The 25,545-nt window shown below is 42.3% G+C and overlaps 1 protein-coding gene across 6 annotated transcripts in view; it reads left to right on the forward strand.

The window, feature by feature from the left end:
- tnrc6c1 (trinucleotide repeat containing adaptor 6C1) overlaps positions 1–25,545 on the forward strand; it is a 725,104-nt gene that overhangs the window by 135,582 nt on the left and 563,977 nt on the right. For all 6 annotated transcript variants that reach the window (XM_068058110.1, XM_068058101.1, XM_068058104.1 and 3 more), the window contains exon 3: positions 19,111–19,185. In XM_068058110.1, coding sequence (XP_067914211.1) covers positions 19,114–19,185 — 72 coding nt within the window. In that variant the 5' untranslated portion in view covers positions 19,111–19,113. The remainder of the gene's footprint in view (positions 1–19,110; positions 19,186–25,545) is intronic.

A 25,545-nucleotide genomic window follows, 5' to 3' on the forward strand; every position in this document is an offset into this window, starting at 1 on the left:
CTTGATGGCCACATGTGTGCAATTGATGACACTCTGCACCTGGAGGGATCCAGCTTTGGCCCCGAACCTGATGTCCCTCTCAGCTTGAGAGTTGGGATCCATGCAGAAGTGCACATAGTTGCTGGCCCTCCTGAAAAGGGCATTGGTGACCTTGATGCACCAATGGGTTGCTAACTGTGAGATACCACACATCCCCAGTGGATCCCTGGAATGATCCAGAGGCATAGAAATTCAGTGCCATGGTGACCTTCAAGGCCGGTAGCATTGGATTTCCACCAAGTCCCCTGGGGCACAGTTCGTCCTGGGGCACAGTTCGTCCTGCATCATAGTGCAAAGGTCACTGACGGCCTCCCTGGAGAGGTGGAGTCTTCTTTGGCACTGCCTCTCGGACATCAGTAGGTTGGTTAGCCTCGACCTGTAGACCCTCTCTGGAGGGTACTTCCTTCTGTTGAGCACCTCTCTCTCTCTCTGTGCCCTTCTCCATCATCTGGAGGCCATTGCTGACTCTCTTGTGCATTCACAGGCCGTTGTGGTGCCACTGCAGGTGCCCGGGCCACCTTCCCGCTCTGCTGCACCTCGTCTTCAACGGGGTCCCCAAGCCTGGATGAATGAAGCCTGTAATAGGTGGTCTCTTACTGAATGCAAGCCCTTCCCTGCCAGTAGCCCCCCCCCCACTCCACTTCTTGCCCCCAATTGTGAGCTTTACCCAGGCAGCCATGTTCTTCTGCCTCAATGTCACCTCTTTGAAACACGTGTGCCATTTGTAAAATGCAATCCCAACAAAAAATCTCTTTCAATTGGCCTCTTACGTAGCTTAATTACCTGCCTGCTGCCTACTTTCAGAACTCTGCCCTCCATCTGCCTCTATCAATAAAATCAGGCTGGGATGCCATGATAAGTCCGACGTGTCCATCTCGATTTTATGTCCCTGACTCCTCCATTCCCATCCATATCGTTCCCATAAAATTCAACTCATAGCGTTGTTTTATTCAAAATATCTGATAATTCAAATTTTCCTGAATATTAAATCCTCGTTTCATTTATTTATATTGAATTATGCAATAATTTGAATTAAGCAATTTTTAGCACAAAGATTACTTTGAACTATGAGGAGTAGACAGTATTGCAATGATCCACCACGATATTGATAAAGCTGTTGTCTGTCACAAATATTCGTTGATACATTTTTGTTACTTTAATGTACTACTACACCTCTGATACCGCTCATACACTTGCTGATATATCTATGATAGCCTAATTTCAACCAATGACTTGCTAAGATATTGTAGCTTCTTACAGTGACTCGGTGTAATGTTCTTTCTTGCTTTTCACAAGATTTTGGCATCACTTTCCTTTTTTCGTGGTAATTCAACAAGATGGTCTTGTGGTACCACAGTTTGTTTCTTCCATAAGATCACTGTCGGGATCTTGTTTAGCATGAGGATTCGCTGTGACATTTATTGTACTCTTTCCTCACAGGGATTGGTTGCTGAAGTCACAGTGCTGTCTGCCTGACAGTAATCTTCAGTGACGCTGCTATTCCTCTGCATTGATGGAGATTGTCATCGTGTCCTGCCTCTCACCGCAATTCTCCTACAATATTTTTATTTCTTGCAGGAATTTGTCCCGTCATTCCAGTTTCTCACAGGTGTTGACTCTGATCACAGCTCTACACCAATTTGGCACAATGCTGATAGAAATTCATCACAGCTGTCAGGTTTCTTAATTACACTGCAATATTTGCAGTGGTCCTGTCGTTCATATAAATTCCCCGTTACTAAACACTTCTGTGCACAGATTCACCACAAGGCTTTTGTTTCTCATACGGAGTTATAATTTCTCTGCGATTTACCTCCTGGCTCTTGTTATTGACAGGCTTGTCACGTTCCTAGTCCTCACTGTAAGATTCATTGCCCTGTTTTTGTTTCTCACCACAAGGATTCAAAGTGGCCTGGTTTCTCAAACGATTGAGAATTGTCCAGATGCTGTGGGTTTCTTTAGAAATTATGTCATGCTGTAGTGCCAATTGTGAAGTGCAAATGAAAGAACAAATCATAACATAAGTGACTTGCACCATTATATGCATCACGTTGTATTTTCCATGGGCTTTTATGTGGATCCTCGCCAAAACAATGAGCAGTTCATTATTATAGGTCCGCCCCCTGATGAAAATCCATGGCGATTGCAGATTTTCTGAATTAACCCTATTTTGATCGTCGTTGCCACTTAGGCCCATCTACACTATTATTATTCAATCTTTCCCAATTATAAATCCACCTGAGGATTGCCAAAGCTGGGATGGTAAGGCTTTTTTCCTTTTTTAATTTAATAAAGATCTTTGTGCTAACCCTCAGACTCCTCAAGATTAATCGTTAATGTAAAATGGCGGGACAAAACGCAGTATACATTCCGTACAAAGTACAAACATTTTTTTATCAAGTGACACGACCAATAAAACCATTTTTTCACCAAATTCTGAGCAATTCAAATATGATATATTTGCATTGATTATGCTCAGATTCCGAAGGTCTTTTTTTAATTGAAAGAAAAGTCTGAAAGATGTATCTGTAAATTCAACAGCATCTGCGGGAACTGAGATGTACAAATTTGTGGAACCACAGGAGTTTGGGTAACCTGGGTGGCAGGGAGTGGGGGGGCGGGGGGAGGGGAGCAGGAATTTAGTTGGTTAGTAAGCTTCCAATAAAGGCTACAAGCGATAAAGCTTTGTGTCAGTCTATTGTCCATTAATAAGCACGCAGGCAGTATGATACAGCTCAGATCTAATTCACCGACTTGTTATCCAAAGCTTTATTTACCTGCCTACCTGGGTACTCAATCCTAACACCGAAAGCAGCTTCCATAACTGACATTAAAAATATAACATTCCACTATAGTTGTAAACTAACAACAAAGCAACATTGTTTCCATGTTCCATAATCATTTAATGTAAAATTGTGTATTTATTTCTGGAAATTAAATATTGATTTAGAAAAGTGATGTTGTAAGTGATGATGATGGCAGATTCTTTGCAGGTGAAAATTATGGGAAGGCTTGACTCTGTAGTCGTTGGCATGATCGTTGGTAACTAAAGAGACCAATTCTTGATCTGTAGGCTCTTGAGCAGTTGGGGCACAAGAATTCCTGGTTTGGAGGGTCTCTAGTATAAGTAGATTTCTTCCTTTGTCTGTACCTTTCTTCAGCAGCTTCGCATCTGTTTGTTTTGAACTTGAAAGTTGCTTTCCTGCTTGTTGTGTGACAGCTGTCTTTGTCAGCAGCCTCCTTCTTCCACACCCATCATCCAATGTCAGCCAGAGAGACGACAGCCTCCTGCTCCTGCACCCATTGGTCAATGTCAGCCAGAGAGAGCTGTCTTTTCAGCCAGTCTTTGAAGTGTACTAGAGCATTGTTCACCATAAAGCACTGCTTTTGACATTCTGGAATCCTCCATGTGTGACACACGTCCTGCCCAGCACAATTGGCATTGTAAGAGAATGCATTTGATGCTGGGCAGATTGGCTCTGTTGAGAACTTCATTGTTTGTGATGTAGTCCTGAAATCTGATGTTCGTGATGGATTGAAGACAGCATTGATGGAAGTGCTCCAGCAGTCGCATTTGTTTTCTGTACAGAACCCATGATTCTGACCCATTGACAACCGCTCCGTATACTTGAATTTTGGTAAAGATGCGCAGTTTCACCAGACATGCTTCAAGAGGCAGCCAAAGGAGCTATTGGCCTCTGACAGTTGACAGTGGCATCGTTTGCACAATGCTACCTAGATAGGTAAACTGTTCCACTGCATTGAGGTTGCTACTGTCAATGCTGATCTGCAGTGGATTGTAGTTTTCTCAGGGTTGGTACAGCACTTCTGTTTTCTTTAGTCTAATAGCAAGGCCAAAGGCATCTTCTGCTTCTGAGAAACAGTTTACAATGAGCTGTATTGCCTCCTCTGTGTGTGCTAGACGGCACAATCATCAGCAAATGGAAGTTCCACAATAAGCTCTTCTGTGATTTTGCTATGTGCCAGCAGTCGTTGCAGGTTGAAGAGATTGCTGTCTGTTCAGAAGTGGATGTATATGATGTCTGTCAAGCCTGCCTTTGCCTCTTGAAGCATCATACTGAAGAAAATAGAGAAAAGGGTCAGTGCCAGAACACACCCTTGCTGAACACCATTGGAGATAGGGAAGTTGGCTGAGAGGGCTCCATTCTGCTTGACCTGGCCTTTTTGGCCTTTGCGCAGTTGACGGAGAATGATGAGGAACCTTGGAGGGCACCCCAATCTAGATAGTATCTTCCACAAGTCCATCCCGGCTGACTGTATTTGAACACCTTGGTGAGATCTATTAAAGAGGCATACAGGACCATTTGTTTTGTTCTCTACACTTCTGCTGGGTCTGTTTCAGCACAAAAATCATGTCTGCAGTTCCCCAATTAGGTCTGGATCAATGTTGACTTTCAGGATGGCTTTCTTCAGCTATTGTCAGAACAAGTCTATTTCGAAGCACTAAGACAAGTAAAGTTTTTTTTTCCACACAACACATAAAAAATTTTTCTACATCATTCCATGCAATTGTACCAAGGAATCCAGGAAGGAACATTTTTAAATATTAAACAATTGACCATTTGCAGTTTTGTTTCTTCTCTGTAATAAGCTAATTAATTTAAATACTTCTATTTCACAAACATTTTGGTGGTGATAAACCACCCCATTTCTATATTGTAGTAACATGACAGAACATGATTTCAGAAAAAGTTCAACATAGGATAAACTATTAATTTACAGTGACTAATTATTAGTAAATTATACCTTTTTGTTATTTGTGCAAATATTTTGGCAGTAGTAATATAGCTTGTGATCTCCTATGATGCAGAAAATTATTTTCATTGGACATACTGAATGTTGGCCACTGGTACAGTGCAATAGATAATAACATTTAATTTCTACCAGTCTTATGTTTCCAAATGAAAATTTATATTTCAAAAGTACAGCCTACAACACTGATTTATTAAAAACACATTCAATCTTTTACCTCATTAGAATTAATTATATGGTAGGAAGCCACAAAATCTTATTCTTAGGATATTTCATATTGGAACGAATCATCAAAAATTGTCCAACAGCATCGTTATATTCTGTGTTCCTTTGTGGCAGAAAATCAAAAAATACTACTACTGCATTTTGTGGCAAAACTTGAACGAATGTTGCATATCTGCCTATGTATCACAGTGATAGTTTCAAAATTGTAGTATTGTTTGTTATGATTAATTCCAATGTAAGCTTTGCAGTTGTGGTTTGACCCAAGTGGTTATAGCAATGATAACAAAAACAACTTGTATTTATATAGAGCCTTTAATGTAGTAAAATGCCCCCAGGTGCTTCACAGGAGCCACATTAGAAGATATTTGGGCAGATGACCAAAATCTTGGTCAACAAGGTAGATTTAAAGGAAAATCTTAAAGAAGGAAAGAGAGGTGGAGAAGCAGAGGTGTTTAAGAAGGAAATTCCACAGCTTAGGGCCCAGGCAGCTGAAGGCACATCTGTCAACAGTGGAGTGATGAAAGACGGGGCTGCTCAAGAGACCAGAATTAGAGGAGGGCAGCTATCTCAGAAGGCTGGAGGGACGAGGCCATGGAAGGATCTGAAAACAAGGATGAGAATTCTAAAATTGAGGCATCACTTAATCAGGAACCAATATAGATCAGTGAGTGTAGGGGTGTTGGCTGAGGAGGATATGATGCAAGTTAGGACACAGGCAGCAGAACTTTACAGAGTGTAGAACCTCGGAGGATAGCTCAGAGTGCATTGGAATAGTCGGATCTCAAAGTAAGATAGATGATGCTTTCAGCAGCAGATGAGCTAAGACAGGGCAGAGTGGGGCGATGTTATAGAAGTGATTGGAAGCTCATCTTGGGGTCAAATATGACACCAAGGTTGGGAACTGTTTGGTTTAGCCTCAGATGTTGCCAGGGAGAAGTGGCTAGGGAATGGAATTTATGGCAGGGATCAAAGACAATGGCTTCAGTCTTTCTAATATTCAGTATGAGGAAATTTCTGCTCATCCAGGACAGTATGTTGAACAAGCAGCCTGACAATTTAAAGACAGTGGAGGAGTCGAGAGAGGTGGTCATGGGTTAGAGCTGGATGTCGTCAGCATACATGTGGAAACTGATAGTGTGTTTTCAGTGATGCCACCATGGGGCAGCATGTAGAAATAGGAGGAGCCCAAGGTTAGACCCTTGGAGGACTCCAGGGTTAATGGACGGGGATGCAAAGAGAAGCCATTGCAAGTGATTCTTTGGATTCAATAGATAAGAATGACCCCAAACAAAGGACACCCAGCAGGACAAAGGAGGAGAGGTGTTGGAGGAGGATAGCATGGTCAACAGTGTCAAAGGCTGCAGGTAGGTCATGAAGGATGATATAGTTTATCATGATCACAATCATGAAGAATGTGATTTGTGGTTTTGATGACGGCTGTTTCAGTTCTATGGCAGGGGCAGAAACCTGACTGGAGGGGTTCAAACATGGAATTGCAGGAAAGATTTGGGAGGTGACAGCATGTTCTGGTCACCACATTTCAGGAAGAATGTGCGGGTCCTTGAAAGGGTGCAGAGAAGATTTACCAGAATGGTTCCAGGGATGGAGATTTTTAGTTAAAAGGTTAGGTTGCAAAGCTGAGTTTGTTCTCCATGGAACAAAGGAGTTTGAGGGGAGATTTAATATAAGTGTACAAGATTATGACAGGCTTAGATAAGGTAGACAAGGAAAAGCCTGTTCCCATTAACAAATGGTACAAGAACTAGGGGACGCAGATTGAAAGTTTTGGGCGAAAGATGCAGGGGGAATATGAGGAGGCACTTTTTTACACAGCAGGCGGTAATGACCTGGAACTTGCTGCCCACAAGGGTGGTGGAAGTGGAGACGATCAATGACTTCAAGAGGAAGTTGGATGGCCACTTGAGAGAAATGGACTTGCAGGGCTACGGGAAACAAGGTGGCAAGGCTATTTGGGGCAAATGGCCTCCTTGTGTGCCTTAAATGACTCCATGACTCTGACTTTGGAGAGGAAAGAGATGTCAGAAATTAAGTGGTAGTTTGCATGGACAAGAGAGGTCTAGTGTATTTTTTTTTCAGGAGAGGGGTGATGATGGAAGATTTGAAGAAGGAGGGAACAGTACCTAAGGACAGAGAGCCATTAACAATATCAGCTAACATGGGACCTGGGAAGGGAAGTTGGGTGGTAAATAACTTGCTTGAAATAGGATCGAGGGAGCAGGAGGTGGGTCACATGGACAAGATTAGCTCAGAGAAAGCAAGGCACAAAATAGGATAGAATCTAGGAAAAGATGGGAGTTCAGAGCTAAGACAGCGGGGAACATTAGGGGAAGTTAGAGTCATAGAGTTATTCTTCACAGAAACATGCCCTTCGGCCCATCGTGTCTGTGCCGGCCATACAGCACCCAACTATTCTAATCCCATATTCCTGCACTTGGCCCTTAGCCTTTTATGCTATGGTAGTTGGTCCCAGTGAGCTAGGGAAAGGGAGGGAAGTGGCAGAGCAATTGAACAGATGGTCTCGATCTTTGTGACACAAAGTCATGAGCTTCTTGCGCTTGATGGATGTGAGGGTGGAAAAGGCAGGGGGCGGTGGTTTAAGAAGACAGTTTGGGGTGTAGAGAAGCTGGAATATTTGCATTCCTAGATGACCTTTGAATAGTGAGCAGTTTCAGCGAAGGAGAGCAGAACCAGATAATGCTTTGTGTGGTCCAGTCAGATCTGGCAATGGATGGTTAAACCAGTTGTCCACCAAAGATGTTCAAATCTGTGTCCCTTGGATATAAAGGAGTGGAGATGAAGGGTATGCTAGGAAGCGACAAGGGTGAGAGAAAGTAATGGTTTTAATGGGGACAAGGGCATTAAATGTCTTGGAGAGGCTGTTATTTAGTAAATTGGTAGCTGCAGAAATATCATGATGAGTTGTGGGCCAAAGGCTAGATAGTTGGGAATTGGAGAGTGTGGTAGTAAGTGACTTTGAGAATTTGAATTTGAGAGTGTGGTAGTGAGTGACTTTGAGAATTTGAATTTGAGAGTGTGGTAGTGAGTGACTTTGAGAATTTGAATTTGAGAGTGTGGTAGTAAGTGACTTTGAGAATTTGAGAGTGTGGTAGTAACTGACTTGAGGGTGAGTTTTTTCAGGCAGACACAGAAAAAAGTGGGGTTGAGAGGGGGAAGGGGATTATGGGTAGAGAGCGATACAAAGAAATGCTCAGAGATTGCCTTATCAGTGATGGGAAGAATAGGGGTAGTGAGGCCACGTGAGATGACATGATCAAGTGGTGGGGGGTGGGGGGCGGTGGTGGCAGGTGGTGGCTGTGTATGTGGGTTGGAGAGTTTATATGGAGGGAGAGGTTTAGGGAGGAGAGAAAGGCAGTTACCTCAGAGGAAAGAGCAAGAAGTGTTGCGATGGAGGTGGAAATCACCAAGGATGAGAATTTGCTCAGTGCAGAGACTGAGGGAGGAAAGCACAGAATATATCTCAGTGAGAGATTTGGTGGGGTGGCTGGGTGTGTGGTAAAGTTGATGTAGGTTGGGTGGAATCATCAACAAACTGATGTCCAGGTGCTAAGACACCACGACCATTGATATATGTGTCTCCACTAACGTAAATATTCCCTGTGGCCATATTGAAACTGCTGTTGCTGGTACCTCGACTTCCACATGATGACAAAACAGCCACTGTTGCCTGTGGATGGATCTCCCAGGAATCCTTGCTGATAAATCTAAAAGTTGAAATAACAAAGAGCTATTTCTCCAACTATCAACCTGAGAATCAAAAATCATTTCAGTGAAACAACTTTGATATTTCCTATTAATTTAAATTAATTTTTAAGACCAGTAAGTTATATGAATGAAAATTATTTAATTCCCCAGTGTTGGTAGATCAAAAGCTGCAGCAAGAAATCACCATTCCAACCAACGTTGCTCCAACCGCTGATGAGATAAGGTCCTCAGGGTGATTTGACTGTAAAGACTGTCTGAGATTGAGGAGCACATCCTTGAGGGACAGATTGTACTGCCTAATCTTCACCAGAAGAATAGTGACAGCTCATTGAATTAGACTGGAGCCGCACAGTGGATTGATGTTGATGTTGCTATCCTTAGTATTCTTTTCAGTTACTGTGTAGTGTTTGAAGTGGAGATGATTAATCAATGGAGGTGTTTCTTCCGAAGGACATCTGATCTAATACAGTTTTTAATCAATGAGGCAGTCCTCTCCCCAGTGCTGTGAGATCCCAAGCCCCCACTTTAAACAATTCTGCTGAATAGATCCAAGAAACTGCCCTAGTGCTATGGGACCAGAGTGGTGGGAGTCACCGGCAGACCTGGGAGGAGGCAGATTCGGAGCAGGACCTAGAGAAATTAAGAATAGGGCTTGAGGCCCTTACCTACCTTAGACCAGAGCAGCAGCAGTTGGTGGCAGACCTGGAAGGAGGCGGATCCAGAGTGGGGCTCGAGGCCCTTACCTACCTCAGACCAGAGTGGTGGCAGTCGGTGGGCTCTCCAGCTGTGTCGGCGCACGGCCGGTTTGAAAAGAAGAAAAAAAAACTACCAGTGACATAATGGGAGATCTGTAAGCTGATTGGTTGGTAAGTAACAGCTGTTATTACCCGTAAATAGCTTTAAAAAATCAGAGAAAAAAAAGTTATTTTTCTTAAACCCTCAAATAGCTACCTTGTAAGTGATAAGTTTAGTACTACTAAGGTTTTGTTTTAATTAGTGTAATTTATTAATAATTACTTCTTAGAATAGTGCTGTTGAGACAGAGTCAGGCCGTAAGTTGTGTGTGATAGATTTTACTAACTGGGAGAAGAGGTGCTCTTTGCAGTCTTTCTTTTCTTTTCTGCCTTTTGAGCCTCCATTGTACAGGGGAAAAAGCTGATTGGCAAGTAACTGGTAAGTTATTCCACTTATTTCATTAGCAGTAGTTAGTTTGTAGAGCTAAGGTATGGCAGGGCAGCTCGGCCAAGCGGAATGTGCCTCCTGTAGTATGTGGAAAGTCGTGGACGCACCATTTGTCCTTGATGAACACATCCACTGGAAGTATCACCAGCTGCAGAAGCTTGAGCTCCGGGTTTCAGAACTCGAGCAGCGGCTGGCTTCGCTGTGGCACATCCGCGAGGCAGAGAACTACATGGATAGAACATTTCAGAAGGCAGTCACCCAGGAGCTTGAGAGAGCACAGGCAGAGAGGGAGTGGCTGTCTGCCAGATAGACAAGAAGGTCAAGGCAGGTGGTGCAGGCGTCCCCAGAGGGCATCCCACTTTCTAACTGGTATTCAGTTATCAGTACCAATGGGAGAGAGGGTTCCTCTGGAGAGTGCAGCGAGAGTCATGACCAGAGCACCATGGGTGGCTCAGCTGTGCAGGGAGGGTGGAGAAAGGACAAGAGAGCAATAGTGGTAAGGGATTCTATAATTAGGGGAACAGATAGGCGTTTCTGTGGTCGCAGATGTGATTCCAGGATGGTATGTTGCCTCCCTGGTGCAAGGGTCACATATATCTCCAAGCAGCCACAGGGCATTTTGGAGGGCAAGGGTGCACAGCCAGAGGTCATGGCCCACATTGGTACCAACGGTATAGGAAGAAAGAAGGATGAGGTCCCGCAGGCTGAGTTTAGGGAGTTGGAACGAGATTAGCAAGCAGGACCTCAAAGGTACTAATCTCCGGATTACTCCCAAGGCCTTGTGCCAGTGAGTATATAAATAGGAAAGTACACCAAATGAATGCATGGCTGGAGAGATGGTGCAGGATGGAGGGCTTCAGATTTATGTGGCATTGGTACCAGTCTGGGGAAGGTGGGACCTGTACAAGCTGGATGGTCTGCACCTAAACAGGACTGGGACAAATATCCTTGCAGGAAGGTTTGCTAGTGTTGTTGGAGATTGTTTAAACTAGCTTGGCAGGGGGCTGGGAACCTGAGGGCAGTCTTAGCTAGGACAATTTCAGGGGAGGGATCAGGAGGCAGAAAATTAGCGAATGGTTCTGAAAGACAGAAGAAGCAAAGGTTAAAAGTGTGCAGCATAGGAATTTGGCAGTGTTAAAGGGTATTTAGTTAAATACAAGGATTATAGTAAATAAAGCTGATGAGCTGAGGGCACAGATAGACATATGGCAACATGATATCATTGCTATAACGGAAACTTGGCTTAAGGAGGGGCAAGAATAGCAACTCAACATCCCTGGATATAGAGTTTTCAGGTGGGATAGAGAGGGAGGTAAAAAAGGAGGGGGTGTAGCATTATTAGTTAAGGAATCAATAACAGCTTTGAGGAGGGATGATATGCTAGATGAATCATCAAATGAGAGGCCATATGGGTGAAGCTCAGAAATAAAAAAGGGACAGCCACACTACTAGATGTGTACTATAGACCCCCAAATAGTGAGAGGGAGGTAGAAGAACAAATATGTAGGCAAATTTCTGAGTGCAAAAGCTATAGGGCAATAATAGTCAGGAATTTCAACTACCCCAATATCAACTGGAATACAAACAGTGTGAAGGGCACAGAGGGGACAAAATTCTTGAACTACATTCAAGAGAACTTTTTTAGCCAGCATGTAACAAACAGAATGAGAGGGGGCACAATTCTAGATTTAGACTTCAGTAATGAAGCTGAGCAAGTGGAAGAAGTAACAGTGGGTCACCATTTTGGAGATAGTGACCATAATACAGTAAGTTTTAGCATAATCATGGAAAAGGACAAAGATAAAACAGGAGTAAAAGTTATAAATTGGGGGAAGGCACATTTTAAGAAACTGAGAGGTGACCTGGCGAAAGTGGACTAGATCCAACTACATGAAGGAAAATCAGTGGCAAACCAGTGGGAGGCATTCAAAAACGAGATACTGCAGGCACAGTGTCGGCACGTCCCCACAAAGCTAAAGGGTGGTACTGCCAAATCTAGAGCCCCCTGGTTATCTAGAAGCTTACAGGGTAAGTTAAAGCAGAAAAAGAAAGGTTATGATGATCACAAAACTCTTAATACTTTAGAAAGCTGAGAGGAGTATGGAAAGTGCAAGGGTGAAGTAAAAAAGGGAATTAGAAAAGCCAAGAGAGGACATGAAAAGTTATTGGCAGATAAAATCAAGGAAAACCCAAAGATGTTTTACGAGTGCATTAAGAGCAAGAGGATAACTAAGGAAAGAGTAGGGCCTGTCAGAGATGTACAAGGGAACTTATGCATGGATCCAGAAGATGTGGGAAGGGCTGTTAATGAGTTTTTTGTCTCTGTCTTCACAAAGGAGAGGGTTGATGTCGACATTGTAGTTAAAGAGGAGGACTGTGAAATATTAGATACGATAAGCATAATGAGAGAGGTAGTACAAGAGGGTTTGACATCCTTGAAAGTGGATAAATCATCAGGGCCAGATGGATTGCATCCCAGGTTGCTAAAGGAAGCCAGGCAGGAAATAACGGATGCGCTGAGGAACATCTCCAAATCTTCACTAGATACAGGAGAGGTACCAGAGGATTGGAGGTCTGCAAATGTTGCACCATTGTTTAAAAAGGATGCGAGGGATAGGCCAAATAATTATAGGCCAGTCAGTCTGACCTCGGTGGTGGGAAAATTGTTAGAATCTATTCTGAGGGACAGGATAACCTGCCACTTAGAAAGGCATGGATTAATCAGGGATAGTCAGCATGGATTTGTTAGGGGAAGGTCATGTCTTACTAACTTAATTGAGTTTTTTATGGGAATAACAAGAAGGATTGATGAGGGTAGTGCAGTGGATGTGGTCTACATGGACTATAGTAAGGCATTTGACAAGGTCCCACATGGCAGACTGGTCAATAAAATGAAAGCCCATGGGATACAGGGAAATGTGGATCCAGAATTGGCTCAGGGCCAGGAAACAAAGGGTAGTAGTCGATGGATGTTTTTGCGAATGGAAAGCTGTTTCCAGTGGCATTCTACAGGGCTCAGTGTTGGGTCTCTTGCTGTTTGTGGTATATATTAATGATTTGGACTTAAATGTGGGAGGCTTGATTGGAAAATTTTCTGATGACACAAAAATTGGCCATGTAGTTGATAGTGAAGAGGATAGCTGTAGACTCCAGAATGATATCAATGGTTTGGTTGAGCGGGCGGAAAAGTGGCATTTGGAATTCAATCCAGAAAAGTGTGAGGTAATGCATTTGTGGAGAGCAAATAAAGTGAGAGAATACACAATAAACGGGAGGACATTGAGAGGAGTAGAAAAAGTGAGAGACCTTGGAGTGCATGTTCACAGGTCCCTGAAGGTGGCAGGACAGGTAGATAGAGTGGTGAAGAAAGCATATGGAATGCTTTCCTTAATTGGCCGAGGTATAGAATACAAAAGCAGGGATGTAATGCTGGAACTGTATAAAACGCTAGTTAGGCCCCAGCTGGAGTATTGTGTGCCGTTCTGGTCACGACATTACAGAAAGGACATAATTGCTCTGGAGAGAGTACAGAGGAGATTTACAAGAATGTTGCCAGGGCTCGAAAGTTGCAGCTGTGAGGAAAGATTGGATAAGCTGAGGTTGTTTTCCTTAGAACAGAGGAGGCTGAGGGGTGACTTAATAAAGGTGTACAAAATTATGAGGGGCCTAGATAGAGTAGACAGGAAGGACCTATTTCCCTTAGCGGCGAGGTCAATTACCAGGGGGCACAGATTTAAGGTGACTGGTAGAAGGATTAGAGGGGACATGAAGAAAAACTTTTTCACCCAGAGGGTGGTGGGTGTCTGGAATTCATTGCCAGGAATGGTGGTGCAGGCAGAAACCCTCAACACATTTAAAAGGTACCTGGACCTGCACCTGAACTGCTGTAACCTACGAGGCTATGGACCAGGTGCTGGAAGGTGAGATTAGATTGGGTGGCTAGTTTGTTTTCCGGTCGGCACGGTCACGACAGGCTGAATGGCCTCCTTCTGTGCCGTAATTTTTCTATGGTTCTATAGCGCGGAACACTCTTACAAATTGCTGTTTATTGAGTGAGTAGGCATTTTGAGGAAATATTTATAGTCTTCATAAATGACCTGGATTCAAACATGCACTGATAGTTTTTTTTTAATTGATAGATTAAAATGATAGAGCGGTTGAGGAACACAGCAGGTGGGCAGAAAAGTGGCAGATGAATTTTAATACACATTAGTGCTAGATTTTAGATATTGAAAGAAGAAATGGGTGAGGTATAAATATTATTGAACTAATTACAAGAGAAGTTGGAAGACCATCTGGGGTGACAGATTTACTAGGATAGGCTTACCTGAGAGTCTCAACTGAATTCCTGAGAGGCACAGTAGACCTCAGGTATGTTTTTAATTGTATGGGAATAGATGCCTTACAATAATCATTTGTATTATTACTGGTAATGCAATTAAAAAAAAATTGCACCCCATCGAACTCCCTACCCATTTGCAGAAACCCCCTTTCAATTCTCCCAGTACATACTGGAACCTCCCCACCCCACACCCACTGCAAGCTGGTACCAATCAACTACTCTCTATATTCAAGCTGGCACTCTTCTTAGAGTCATGGGCTGAATTTTGCTGAGCTCCCGACGTCGGGCTCCATCTGGGGGTACGGTCAGGCCACGAGATCACAGCGGCAGCGGCCCACCACGGAGCCTGATGCCGGGATTGCCGAGCCTGATTTTCCAGGCGGCCGCGAGGCTTCATGGCAGCCCTCGCGCCACTCAGCGATGGGACCTGACTTTAAATATTGAAATTAACTTGAAGCTTACATTTAAATCCAATTCCCCGTGATCTTACCATCAGATCTGGATCTTCTGACTGGCGGCCAACACTCACGCGCTTTCACTTTCCCGTCCAGGGAAAGCTGGTGACCCCGAGGTGGGGAAGGGGGTCTCAGAGCATGTTTAGTGTAGTTGAGGGGGGAACGGGGTCAACTCTGCATTTTTAATGTGGTGGGGGGGATGGGTAACCTCTGCACTTTGTACAGTTAGGGGGAGAAGGGATCAAATCTGCAATTTCACTGTATGGGGGGTGGGGGGTTGCTGGGAAACGGGCCAGACATTTATTTTTAGCATAGTGGGCAATGTGGTGTCAACTCTGCATTCTCTGAGCAGGGCTGGCAGCCCTTTAAAAATGGCTCCAACACCTGCACAGAGACAGCTGATGCCATTCACGGCCTCACTGAGGCTTCCCCCACAACATTATTGGGAGGGGGCGGCCTCCCTCCATACTTAAATGAACTGCCACGCTCAAGATCGTGGCAGCGTGCGGCCTGCACTTGATTGCCATTTTTTTCTCCTGCCGCCGGAATAAAATCCAGCCCCTAGACTCATTTACAGTGCAGGAGGAGGCCATTCAGCCCATCCAGTTCAAGCTGGTACTTTTGCCCCGCTCCCATTTCAAGTTGGTCCTCTTCATCCTCTAATCCAGTCCCCCTTCAATTAAAACTGGCACACTCCCTCCCCATTCCCCATGCCCTTGATCCCCTCCCTAAAATGCTTCTTCCTATATGCTTCCTTTTCATCGATGTTCCTCTCCATTCCCCTTCTCCCCTCTTCACTTCTTTGCATTCCATCTCCACTACCACCCCTACCCCGCCTCCGTCCCAGTGCTCAACACTCCCTTTCATTGCCATGATTCCTCCCTTTCCCCTGTTCCACTGTGACCTGAGTCCAGCTGCTAATAGGCTGGAACTGGGCTTCTCTCTCCTGAGCACTCTGAGTGCTAATAACAGTGATTCTGGATTTCATGTACTATAGGTGGAAATTCCATTCTCACAAGAATTACAAACCTACCAGATGTAAAATCCTTCCATTATTCTAAGGATGACTTTGAGGAGCCAGGGATCTGGATCTGGTTGATTAGCAACAGACTCAAGTAGAGATGGAATTGTGGGAAGAGAAGTCCATCTGTGATATTTTGGTCAGAAATTACTGACGGTATGAAACACTGAAGATGGCACATTCGTATTCTTTGGATGAGACATTGAACTAAATCCTCTTCCAGTGGTTCAGGTGGATGTTAAAAATCCCATGGGACTATTCAAAGATGAGTGAGTTGGCAACATTCTTCCCTTAATCAACACCATAAAAAACAAATTAACTACTCATTCATCTCAGTACTGTTTGCTGCTATGTTCATCTGCAATATTATATCTCAACTAACCTCTCTAAAACAGATTATCTGTTATTTATCTCACTGCTGTTTGTGGGAGCTTGCTGTGCACAAATTGACTACCATGTTTCTTCCATTACAACAGTGACTACACTTCAAAAAAGATACTTTGTTGGCTGTAAAGCACTTTGGAACTCCCTGAGGCTGTGAAAGGTGCTTTGTAAATGCAAAAATTGCTCTCAAAGTACTTCATTATCAGTGGAAGCATTTTGGGATATTTTTGAGTGATGCGGTGGGTACTGTATGAATGTAAATCTTTCAATTTGTGATTTTAATTTTTTATCCTTTCTTCTTTATCTTAATTTTCTTAGTTTTTCTGGCCTCTACCCCACTCCTGTATTTTTCTATCAAGTTTTCCCTGACCCATTTTCTGAATTTACACTGGTTCTAAATTTGGTAGAATAAGGGTCAACTTTAGGGGTCCTCATCCATTATCCGCACATATTGGAAAACCTGGGCATGCTCCCAGTGATTTACCCAAGTGTGCTGATGGTGAATGTAGGCTCGGAAAATTTAATACTGCAATAAACTTTGGACTAAAGATGCGTTATTCAGCCTTTTAACTTTTCTGTGTGAAGCTTTCACTGTGACAAATTCTCATCAGGGAAGAAAATAACCACAATTAAAACTTTCAAAAAAAGAAAACCCCTTAAAAACAAATTCCCTTATGGCTGTGACAGAAATTGAACTATACTCCAGGATAGCCATCTATCATCATATGGATTATTCAACCTTGACCAGTTGCATTTCAGAGGTTATATTTCCATAGTCCCAACAGGATTGATAGCAGGATTCCATATGTCTGTATGTGCTGATAGAACCTTCCACTGTTTCCTTAACCAGGAATGGAGAATTGACTGAAGCACAAAGTAATAGCCAAGTGCTTTAGTCAGTTGGTGGACACTTAACCCAGAATGGAGTTTATTGAAGACTGACTGCAGCTATTATTAAATTGCTTCCAGTCTCACTTTCAAATTTAAATTCTGTCGTTAAAATGCAAAGCTTTATCACCTACTGTCTATCCAGTCAAACTATAGCAACCAGTTTTCATTCAGATTTATAAAGCAAACAGTTTTTAATATATCACGTAATATCATCTCAGGTCTCACAGCAACAGAAATAATGGGTTTTCTATTCAGATTGAAGCCTGGTTTTCCATGTGCATGCATCCATCCATGTTTGGTAATGCAGTAGGTTCGATGATTGACAGTGGATGTGTTTAGAGATGGTGTGAGCTAGGAGCTAGTGTCTGAGGTAGATCGTGCTGTTTACTGTACAATGTCTTCAAGCTATTTAAGAAGAGTGTCCTTTATTCACCAGACTATATGTTAGACCAAAACTTGGTGTAGGGAAGTCATGTTCTGAAAAATAATCTCATTATATTAAGCAGCAGATAGGTATTGTTAAATCCTCTGTAGCTTCTCTTGATTTGAAATTTTTTCTAAAGGATGTGCACTGACTACTGCTAGTGTAGGAAATGTACACTGAATGACATTGGATGTGGTAACTAATTTGCATCGATGCCATTCATGAGTTACTGGTCTGTCATTCTGAGTAGAGTGTCTTCCATACACCATTAGCTGCCCAGTTTAATTCTTTCTGTACAATATATGAATTTAATATTTTAATTGTTTTTAAATAAAGATAGTAGCACACTGATGCCACCTAGGGGTTGTTGCATTAGAAATGTTTTCACTGCCCTGGATTATGTCATTGTTAATGGAAAAATAATGTTTGAAATGGTAATATTTGAAGTAACCTTCACCTATTTGTAAATATCACTGATCTATAGTAGGTAGAGTAAGGTTCTGGTAGTTGGAAATTTTTGAGGGTTTTAAGTTGTTGGCAGAAATTTTCAGTCACCTTGCCAAATATATTCAAGGATCAAAAGAAATCTATCCAGGGTCTAAACTGTTAACAGAGTGTTCAGACTTTTCTAGGGTGAATTACAGGTCATGGCAAATCTCTTTAACAATCATATCAAGCATCTGAACTGAAATAAAGAATCCTGGTACCCTAAACCCCTGCAATCGGACAGTCGAATGATAATGTAAAAATTAAATACTGAATTTTGATTTCCCTGGATAACTCAAGCCTTGTAATTTACACAGTAATCCACCTGTGGAGCTGAATGATTTCAAACGTTGTGAGTTTTCCTTTTGAGCAGTAGTTCAAACACGTGGGACAGGATTTTGGTACCAGTATGGGGGCAGGAACGGAGGTGGGCAGACTCGGAATTTCCTGATGCCAACCAACATGTAGATCCCCCACCGCTGTCACAAATCCTGGCCATTTTCCTGGAGGTCAGATCAGGTGCAGAAAGGTTATCTGCCCACAAGCAGTGAGTAGCTTGTTAACTCAATGAAGAGGCCAATTAAGGCCATTGATAGAGGCTGACTGGAATATTCCAGTCGACCTGCGGACCCCTCGTGGTGTTGGGAGCACAGTTGATGCCTGGAGGTGGCCTCCCCCTCCAAAATGATGCGCCAGCAGCTGTGGCCATTTCTTTTCTTCAGTTTTGTAAAAAGTGCTGAGAGGGCGCCTCATGAGGGAAAATGCAGGCTGTAGCCCCTTCAGTGCTGGAGGACCTCCTATTGGCCCTCCAGCTAGACAGCGAGCGCATCCTCTGGCCACCAATTGGCCAATCCTGCAAAAATCGCTGACTATTCCCAACATGCTGCAGGATCGGGTCCCAAAAGGAAAATCCAGCCAATGGAAACTGTAAGGTTTAAGGGATATATATTGTGAAAGTACCAATATAGGAATTGTATCAGATGACAACAGTCAATGCATTCCCAAACTGATTGAATTGTAGTTAACATTTCATACTGTGGTCTTGTTCCATTTAATATGACAAAACAGACAAAAAGGCCAACTAGCCATGTTGCTGCTTTGAATGTACACTTTTGGTTAAATTATGTCTTATTATTTGGGGCAGGAGATGGAAGAAATTTCACACGATGTAAGAAAAAAGGCCAAAGAAGATAAGGAATCTATCGAGAAGACAAAAGTGGTAAGAATATATTTCTCCAATGCAAAAGATTGAAATTGATTTTTCAAATGTTTAGCGCTGTTACTGTGCATTAGGACAATTACCAGAAGGTAATGATCCACAAATGACCCACAGAAAAATCTGTTGGTGGTCAGTTTACACTCTCAGGAAATTTCTATCCTATTTTTAAATGTGGTTGTAAATCTGAAATGAATGTTTTAGGCCAAGCATTTTTAGCATCAAATATTGAATGAGGTAAACTGTGTGAAAAGCAATTTCTGCATTGAAATTTGGAGCATTGGGATGAGTAATGAAAATCCGTTTCTGATTTTCCAGTCTATATTTGTCATTGCAAAGCTTCTGTTGTGGCTATAGCTTCTCATTGTAGTGAAAATATTTTTATTTTATGGAAATGTATTAAACTATCCATGTTGCCCACATGTATTTTATATAAAATAAATTACAGAGAGTAATATATATGCGAACATGAATATTGGGTAGCTATACACGCTAAACTGGGAAACTAAAAGATAGCTGACTGACTGCTTCAAACAAGCTCAACAATTCAATACCCTGAATGACATGTTCTTATACTGAAAGTGCAATGGGACATTGATTTGTAACTTGAGCTGTAGGTACATCCAACTTTATTCACTGATACTGGAGAAAATTAATCATAGGTACGTGAAAACTAAAGGAGGTAACAAGTGCTAAAGGCACAAAATGTTTTTCTAGGACGCCTGGGAGTATTCCTCCTCTTTCCAGAAAATGTTGATTTGTATACATTTTCTGGTATTTGACAGCCTCCAATGATCATTTTAGCTTGTAGGGAAAGGAAATTTACTTAATTTTATTGAACGCTATATGAGTTATTTGGGAAGTAATTATTTCTTTATATTTTAAAACCTCTTTCTCTCAGTAGCTGGCATGTCAATGGCAGAAAAAAGAAATAATGCATTTTCTTAAAAGTTTCCCAATAACTAATAAGGATGTGTACCATCTGACTGGTTTTCAGGAACAATTTCCAATATCTTAAACAAGTTTAGAATTTGTAAATCAAACTGCTTTTAAATGCATTTCCCACCCTGCCCTCAGTCCCAGTTCCATGTCCCTGTGGTGCATTTCTGAGGGTGTTCAGTGAAATGATTCCTCCTGAAAACTTTGAACTTTTTTACATTAAAAATGATGCCGTCTGATTAATTTTCAACACTTCTATACTTCTCAATCAATAGATTTTTAAATAAAACATTTTTATTTAAATTCCATTTGACTTCAGCAGAACAATTAGACCATTACTTGCCCCCAGTGTGCATGAACTGTTTAATCTCTTGCCTTGCATTCCCTTGAATATAGAAGATTAAGGGGGTGCTCTATTCTAATTGAGGTGTTGAAGATGATTAATGGAGTGGATAAGACAGATAGAAATTATTTTCTTGAGTGGAGGAGTCCTGAAAAAGGGGGCATAACCTTAAAATTAGAGCTAGGTCATTAAAGAGTGATGTCAAGAAACACTTCTTCACAAAAAGTGAAGTCAACATCGATTTCTTAAGGGAAAATCATGTTTAACTAACTTGCTGGAGTTTTTTGAGGAGGTAACAGAGAGGGTTGATGAGGGCAATGCTGTTGATGTGTACATGGACTTTCAAAAGGCACTTGATACGGTGCCACACAACAGACTTGTGAGCAAACTTGTAGCTCATGGAATAAAAGGGATGGTAGCAACATGGATATGAAATTGGCTGAGTGACAGGAAACAAAGAGTAGTGGTTAATGGATGTTTTTTGGGTTGGAGAAAGGTTTGTAGTGGAGTTCCCCAGGGATCAGTGTTGGGACCCTTGCTTTTCTTGACATATATTAATGACCTAAGCCTTGGTGTACAGTGCACAATTTCAAAGTTGGCAGATGATACGAAATTTGGAAGCATTGTGAACTGTGAGGAGCATAGTTTAGAACTTCGAAAGGACATAGACAAGTTGGTGGAATGGGCAGATAGGTGGCAGATGAAGTTCAATGCAGAGAAATGTGAGGTGATTCATTTTGGTAAGAAGAACATGGAGAGACAGTATAAAATAAAGGGTACAATTCTAAAGGGGGTGCAGGAGCAGAAGAACCTGGATGTATATGTACATAAGTCATTGAAGGTGGCAGGCCAGATTAAGAGAGCAGTTAATAAAGCATCCTGGGCTTTATTAACAGGGGCATAGAGTATAAGTGCAAGGAAGTTATGTTGAACTTGGATAAGACACTAGTTCGGCCTCAGCTGGAGTATTGCATCCAGTTCTGGGTGCCGCACTTTAGGAAAGATGTGAGGGATTGCAGAGAGTACAGAAAAAGATTCACTAGAATGGTTCCAGGGATGAGGAATTTCAGTAATGACGATAGACTGGAGAAGTTAGAGCTGTTTTCCTCGAAGAAGAGAAGGCTGAGAGGTGATTTGATAGAGGTATTCAAAATCATGAGGGGTCTGGACAGAGTGGATAGAGAGAAACTTCCCACTCGTGAAAGGATTGAGAACGAGAGGGCACAGATTTAAAGTATTTGGTTAGAGAATCAAAAGTAACATGAGGAAAAACTTTTTCACGCAGCGAGTGGTTAAGGTCTGGAATACACTGCCTGAGAGTGTGGTGAAGGCAGGTTCAATTGAAGCATTCAAAAGGGAATTAGACTGTTATATGAAAAGGAAGAATGTGCAGGGTTACGGGGCGAAGGCGGGGGAATGGAACGGAGCGAATTGCTCTTTCGGAGAGCTGAAGTGGGCACGATGGGCCGAATGGCGGCCTCCAGCACTGTAACGATTCTGTGAAAAGTGTTGTGAACATCTGTAACTCTTCCACCCTGCCAAATAGGTGTTTGTTAGGCAAAAGCATTAAGGATTGCAGAACCAAGGCAGTTAGATGGAGTTAAGATACAAATCAACCATTATCTAAGTGAACGGTGGACAGGTATGAGGGGCTAAATGGCCTTCTCTTGTCCAATGTTCATTAAAGCAGCAGCAACAAAAGGAAGTAGGAGTTGGTGGCAGCTGAAGGGAGGAGCCACATGGAAACAGATCATACAGACCAATTGATCTGTGCCTGTATTTATGCTCCACACAAGCCTCTCCCACCCATCTTTGTCTAGCCTATCAGTATATCCTTGTATTTCTTTCTCCCTCATGTGTCAACTACTCCTTATGATAGCAAGTTCCACATTCTAACCACTCTCCGGGTAAAGAAGTTTCTCTTGAATTCCTATCCGGATTTATTTGTAACTATCTTATATTTATGGCCCCTAGTCAGGTCTCATCCACAAGTGGAAATGTTTTCTCTGTGTCTACCCTATCAAACATCTTCATAATCTTAAGAACATATATCAGGTCACCCCCTCCCCCTCCCCCACAGTCTTCTCTTTTTAGAGAAAACAGCCCCATCCTGTTCAATCTTTCCAGTTAGGTATAACCTCTCAGTTTTGGTATTCTAATAGCCATTTTTTGCTTCTTTCTGAAAGCCTCTATATTCTTTTTTATAATACGGAGACCTAAACTATTCACAGTACTCCAAGCGTGGCCTAACCAAGATTCTATACAAGTTTAGCATGACTTGTCTGTTTTTTAATTCTGATCCTCTAGAAATGAAACTCAGTGCTTTGTTTGCTTTTTTATGGCCTTATCAACCTGCATTACTACTTTTAATAATTTGTGTATCTGTACCCTCTGCTCCTCTACCCTTTCTTTTTAATTTATTCATAGGATGTGGGTATCACTGGGAAGGCCAACATTTATTGCCCATCCCTAATTGCCCTTGAGAAGGGGGTGGTGAGCTGCCTTCTTGAACCCCTGCAGCCCATGTGGTGTAGGTACACCCACAGTGTTGTTAGGGAGGGAGTTCCAGGATTTTGACCCAGTGACCATGAAGGAATGGCGATATATTCCTGCACACTCCAGATTTGCACTTTGTAGATGGTGGACAGGCTTTGAGGAGTGAAGGGATGAGAATACTCGCTGCAGAGTTCCCAGGCTCTAAACTGCTCTTGTATCCTACAGCATCTAGGTGGCTGGTTCAGTTAAGTTTCTGGTCAATGGTGATACCCAGCATGTTGATGGTAGGGGAATTCAGTGATGATATGCCATTGAATGTCACTGAGAGATAGTTAGTTTCTCTTTTAGACAGTTATTTTCAAAGCAGTGCATGACCTCATTGTTCCTGCTAAAATGTACCACCTACACTTACATATATTGACGTTCATTTGCCACTTACATGCCCATTCTGCAAGTTTATTAATGTCTTGTATTTTTTCAGAGTATTAACAGCACCCCCATTTTTGGTGCCATCCATAAATTTTGAAATTGTACTTCCAATTTTTGCATCCAAATTGTTTCCGTAAATGTTTAACAGCAATGGTCCCAGAACCAATCCTCGTGGAACACCTCTTTCTACCTTTTGTCTGTTTGAGTAACTACCTTTAATCCCTGCTCTCTCTTTTCTGTTTTGTAGCCAACTTGCTATCCATTCACTGGAAAGGGGGTTTCTGCCTCAATTCCAGTGGCATGATGAGAGCAGCTCTGGGAAAATTCCCAGTTTAAATTTTTTTAGGGTTTAAATGTACAATTGCCATTACATTTTAAGAAGCTTCTCATTGTGCTACTTTTTCCTGCTCTTTTAACTTTTAGTTGCATTCAAAACACTCTAATCCCTTTTATTTCTACTTTAAACCCATTACACAAAGTAAACCCTGCAAATTGCCTGTTACCTTAATTTTGCTTTTTGTATGAACTGGATGCTGCGGTAACCTTACCTTCAGATTGATCCATCGTCTTTGACGTCCTTGCATTACCAAGATTTTTTGCATATAATGTATACTTCTCCCAGTCTTGAAAATTATTTGCATATAAGAGCCAATTTTATGAAATTGCAGCCTTCACACGACGCTTTGCCGACCAATACCACATATCAGGACTTTATACATCCTCTCCACAGTTTTACATCAGATAAAATAAATGGAAAGTCATGTGAAGCAAATTTCTAGTATGCATTGCTTGTGGAGAAGGTCTCCAATAAGAACACAATTTCAAAAGATCACCTTTGTAAAGTGTATTAAAGTATGTGATGCACATTTGCTTTTCAGTGCTGTTTTATGATTCAAATTATTATGTTGCATTCAGAAATCACTGTTAATTTTCATTAATTAAAATTAAATAATCCAAATGTTTTTAAAATCAATATATTTATTTTGGTGATATTGTAGGTAAGTAATTTTGATAAAATTCAGGCTGATAAGTGGCAAGTAACATTTGCCCCACACAAGTGCCAGGCAATGACCATCTCCAACAAGAGAAAATCTAACCAACTCCCCTCATTATTCAATGGCATTACCATCACTAAATCCCCTGCCATCAACATCCTGGGGGTTACCATTGACCAGAAACCTAACTTGACCAGCCATACAAATACTGTGGCTACAAGAACAAGGCAAAGGCAGGGAATTCTGCGGCCAGTAAATCACCTCTGGACTCCCCAAAGCCTGTCCACCATCTACAAGGCACAAGTCAGGAGTGTGATGGAATACTCTCCATTTGCCGGGATGACTGCAGCTCCAACAACACTCAAGAAGCTCAACACCATTCAGGACAAAGCAGCCCGCTTGATCGGCACCCCACTGGCCACCTTAAACATTCACTCTCTCCACCACAGGCGTACAGTGACAGCAGTGTGTACCATCTACAAGACCCACTGCAGCAACTCGCCAAGCTTCATTCAGCAGCACCTTCCAAACCCGCGACCTCTACCACCTAGACAGACAAGGGCAGCGGACGCATGGGAACACCACCATCTGCAAGTTGCCCTCCAATTCACATATTATCCTGACTTGGAAATATACCACCGTTTCTTCACTGTCGCTGGGTCGAAAACCTGGAACTCTCTTCCTAACAGCACTGCATCTACACTAGATGTAACTACACCAGATGGACTGCAGCGGTTCAAGAAGGTAGCTCACCACTACCTTCTCAAGGCCAATTAAGGATGGGCAACAAATGCTGGCCTTGCCAATGGCGTTCACATCCCATGAAAGAAAAAAAAAATCCAGATATCAAACTGCATATACAACCAGTCCAAATTGTGTTTACTATATTCCACAATGTGTTTTAGGTTCTTATATCTGTAGATGCAAATCAAGGCAATAACATTGCATTTTTCACACTGAATTTCTCCAGAACAATTTTAATTTTGCTTCTTTGATGGCCAAATGAGCTTATCCAGTGAGGAGCTGAGCCACACGAATCAGGATAGGTTCCAGGTTCCATATTTGATCTGTGCTGAATTAACTGATCTCATCTGAAGCTGCATGACATGAACCATAATTGGTGTGGAAAATTAGATTCCCACCTCCAGGTTACTATCCAAC

Source organism: Heterodontus francisci, chromosome 26 (assembly GCF_036365525.1).
Source record: "Heterodontus francisci isolate sHetFra1 chromosome 26, sHetFra1.hap1, whole genome shotgun sequence".
In the NCBI taxonomy this organism is placed as follows: Eukaryota; Metazoa; Chordata; class Chondrichthyes; order Heterodontiformes; family Heterodontidae; genus Heterodontus; species Heterodontus francisci.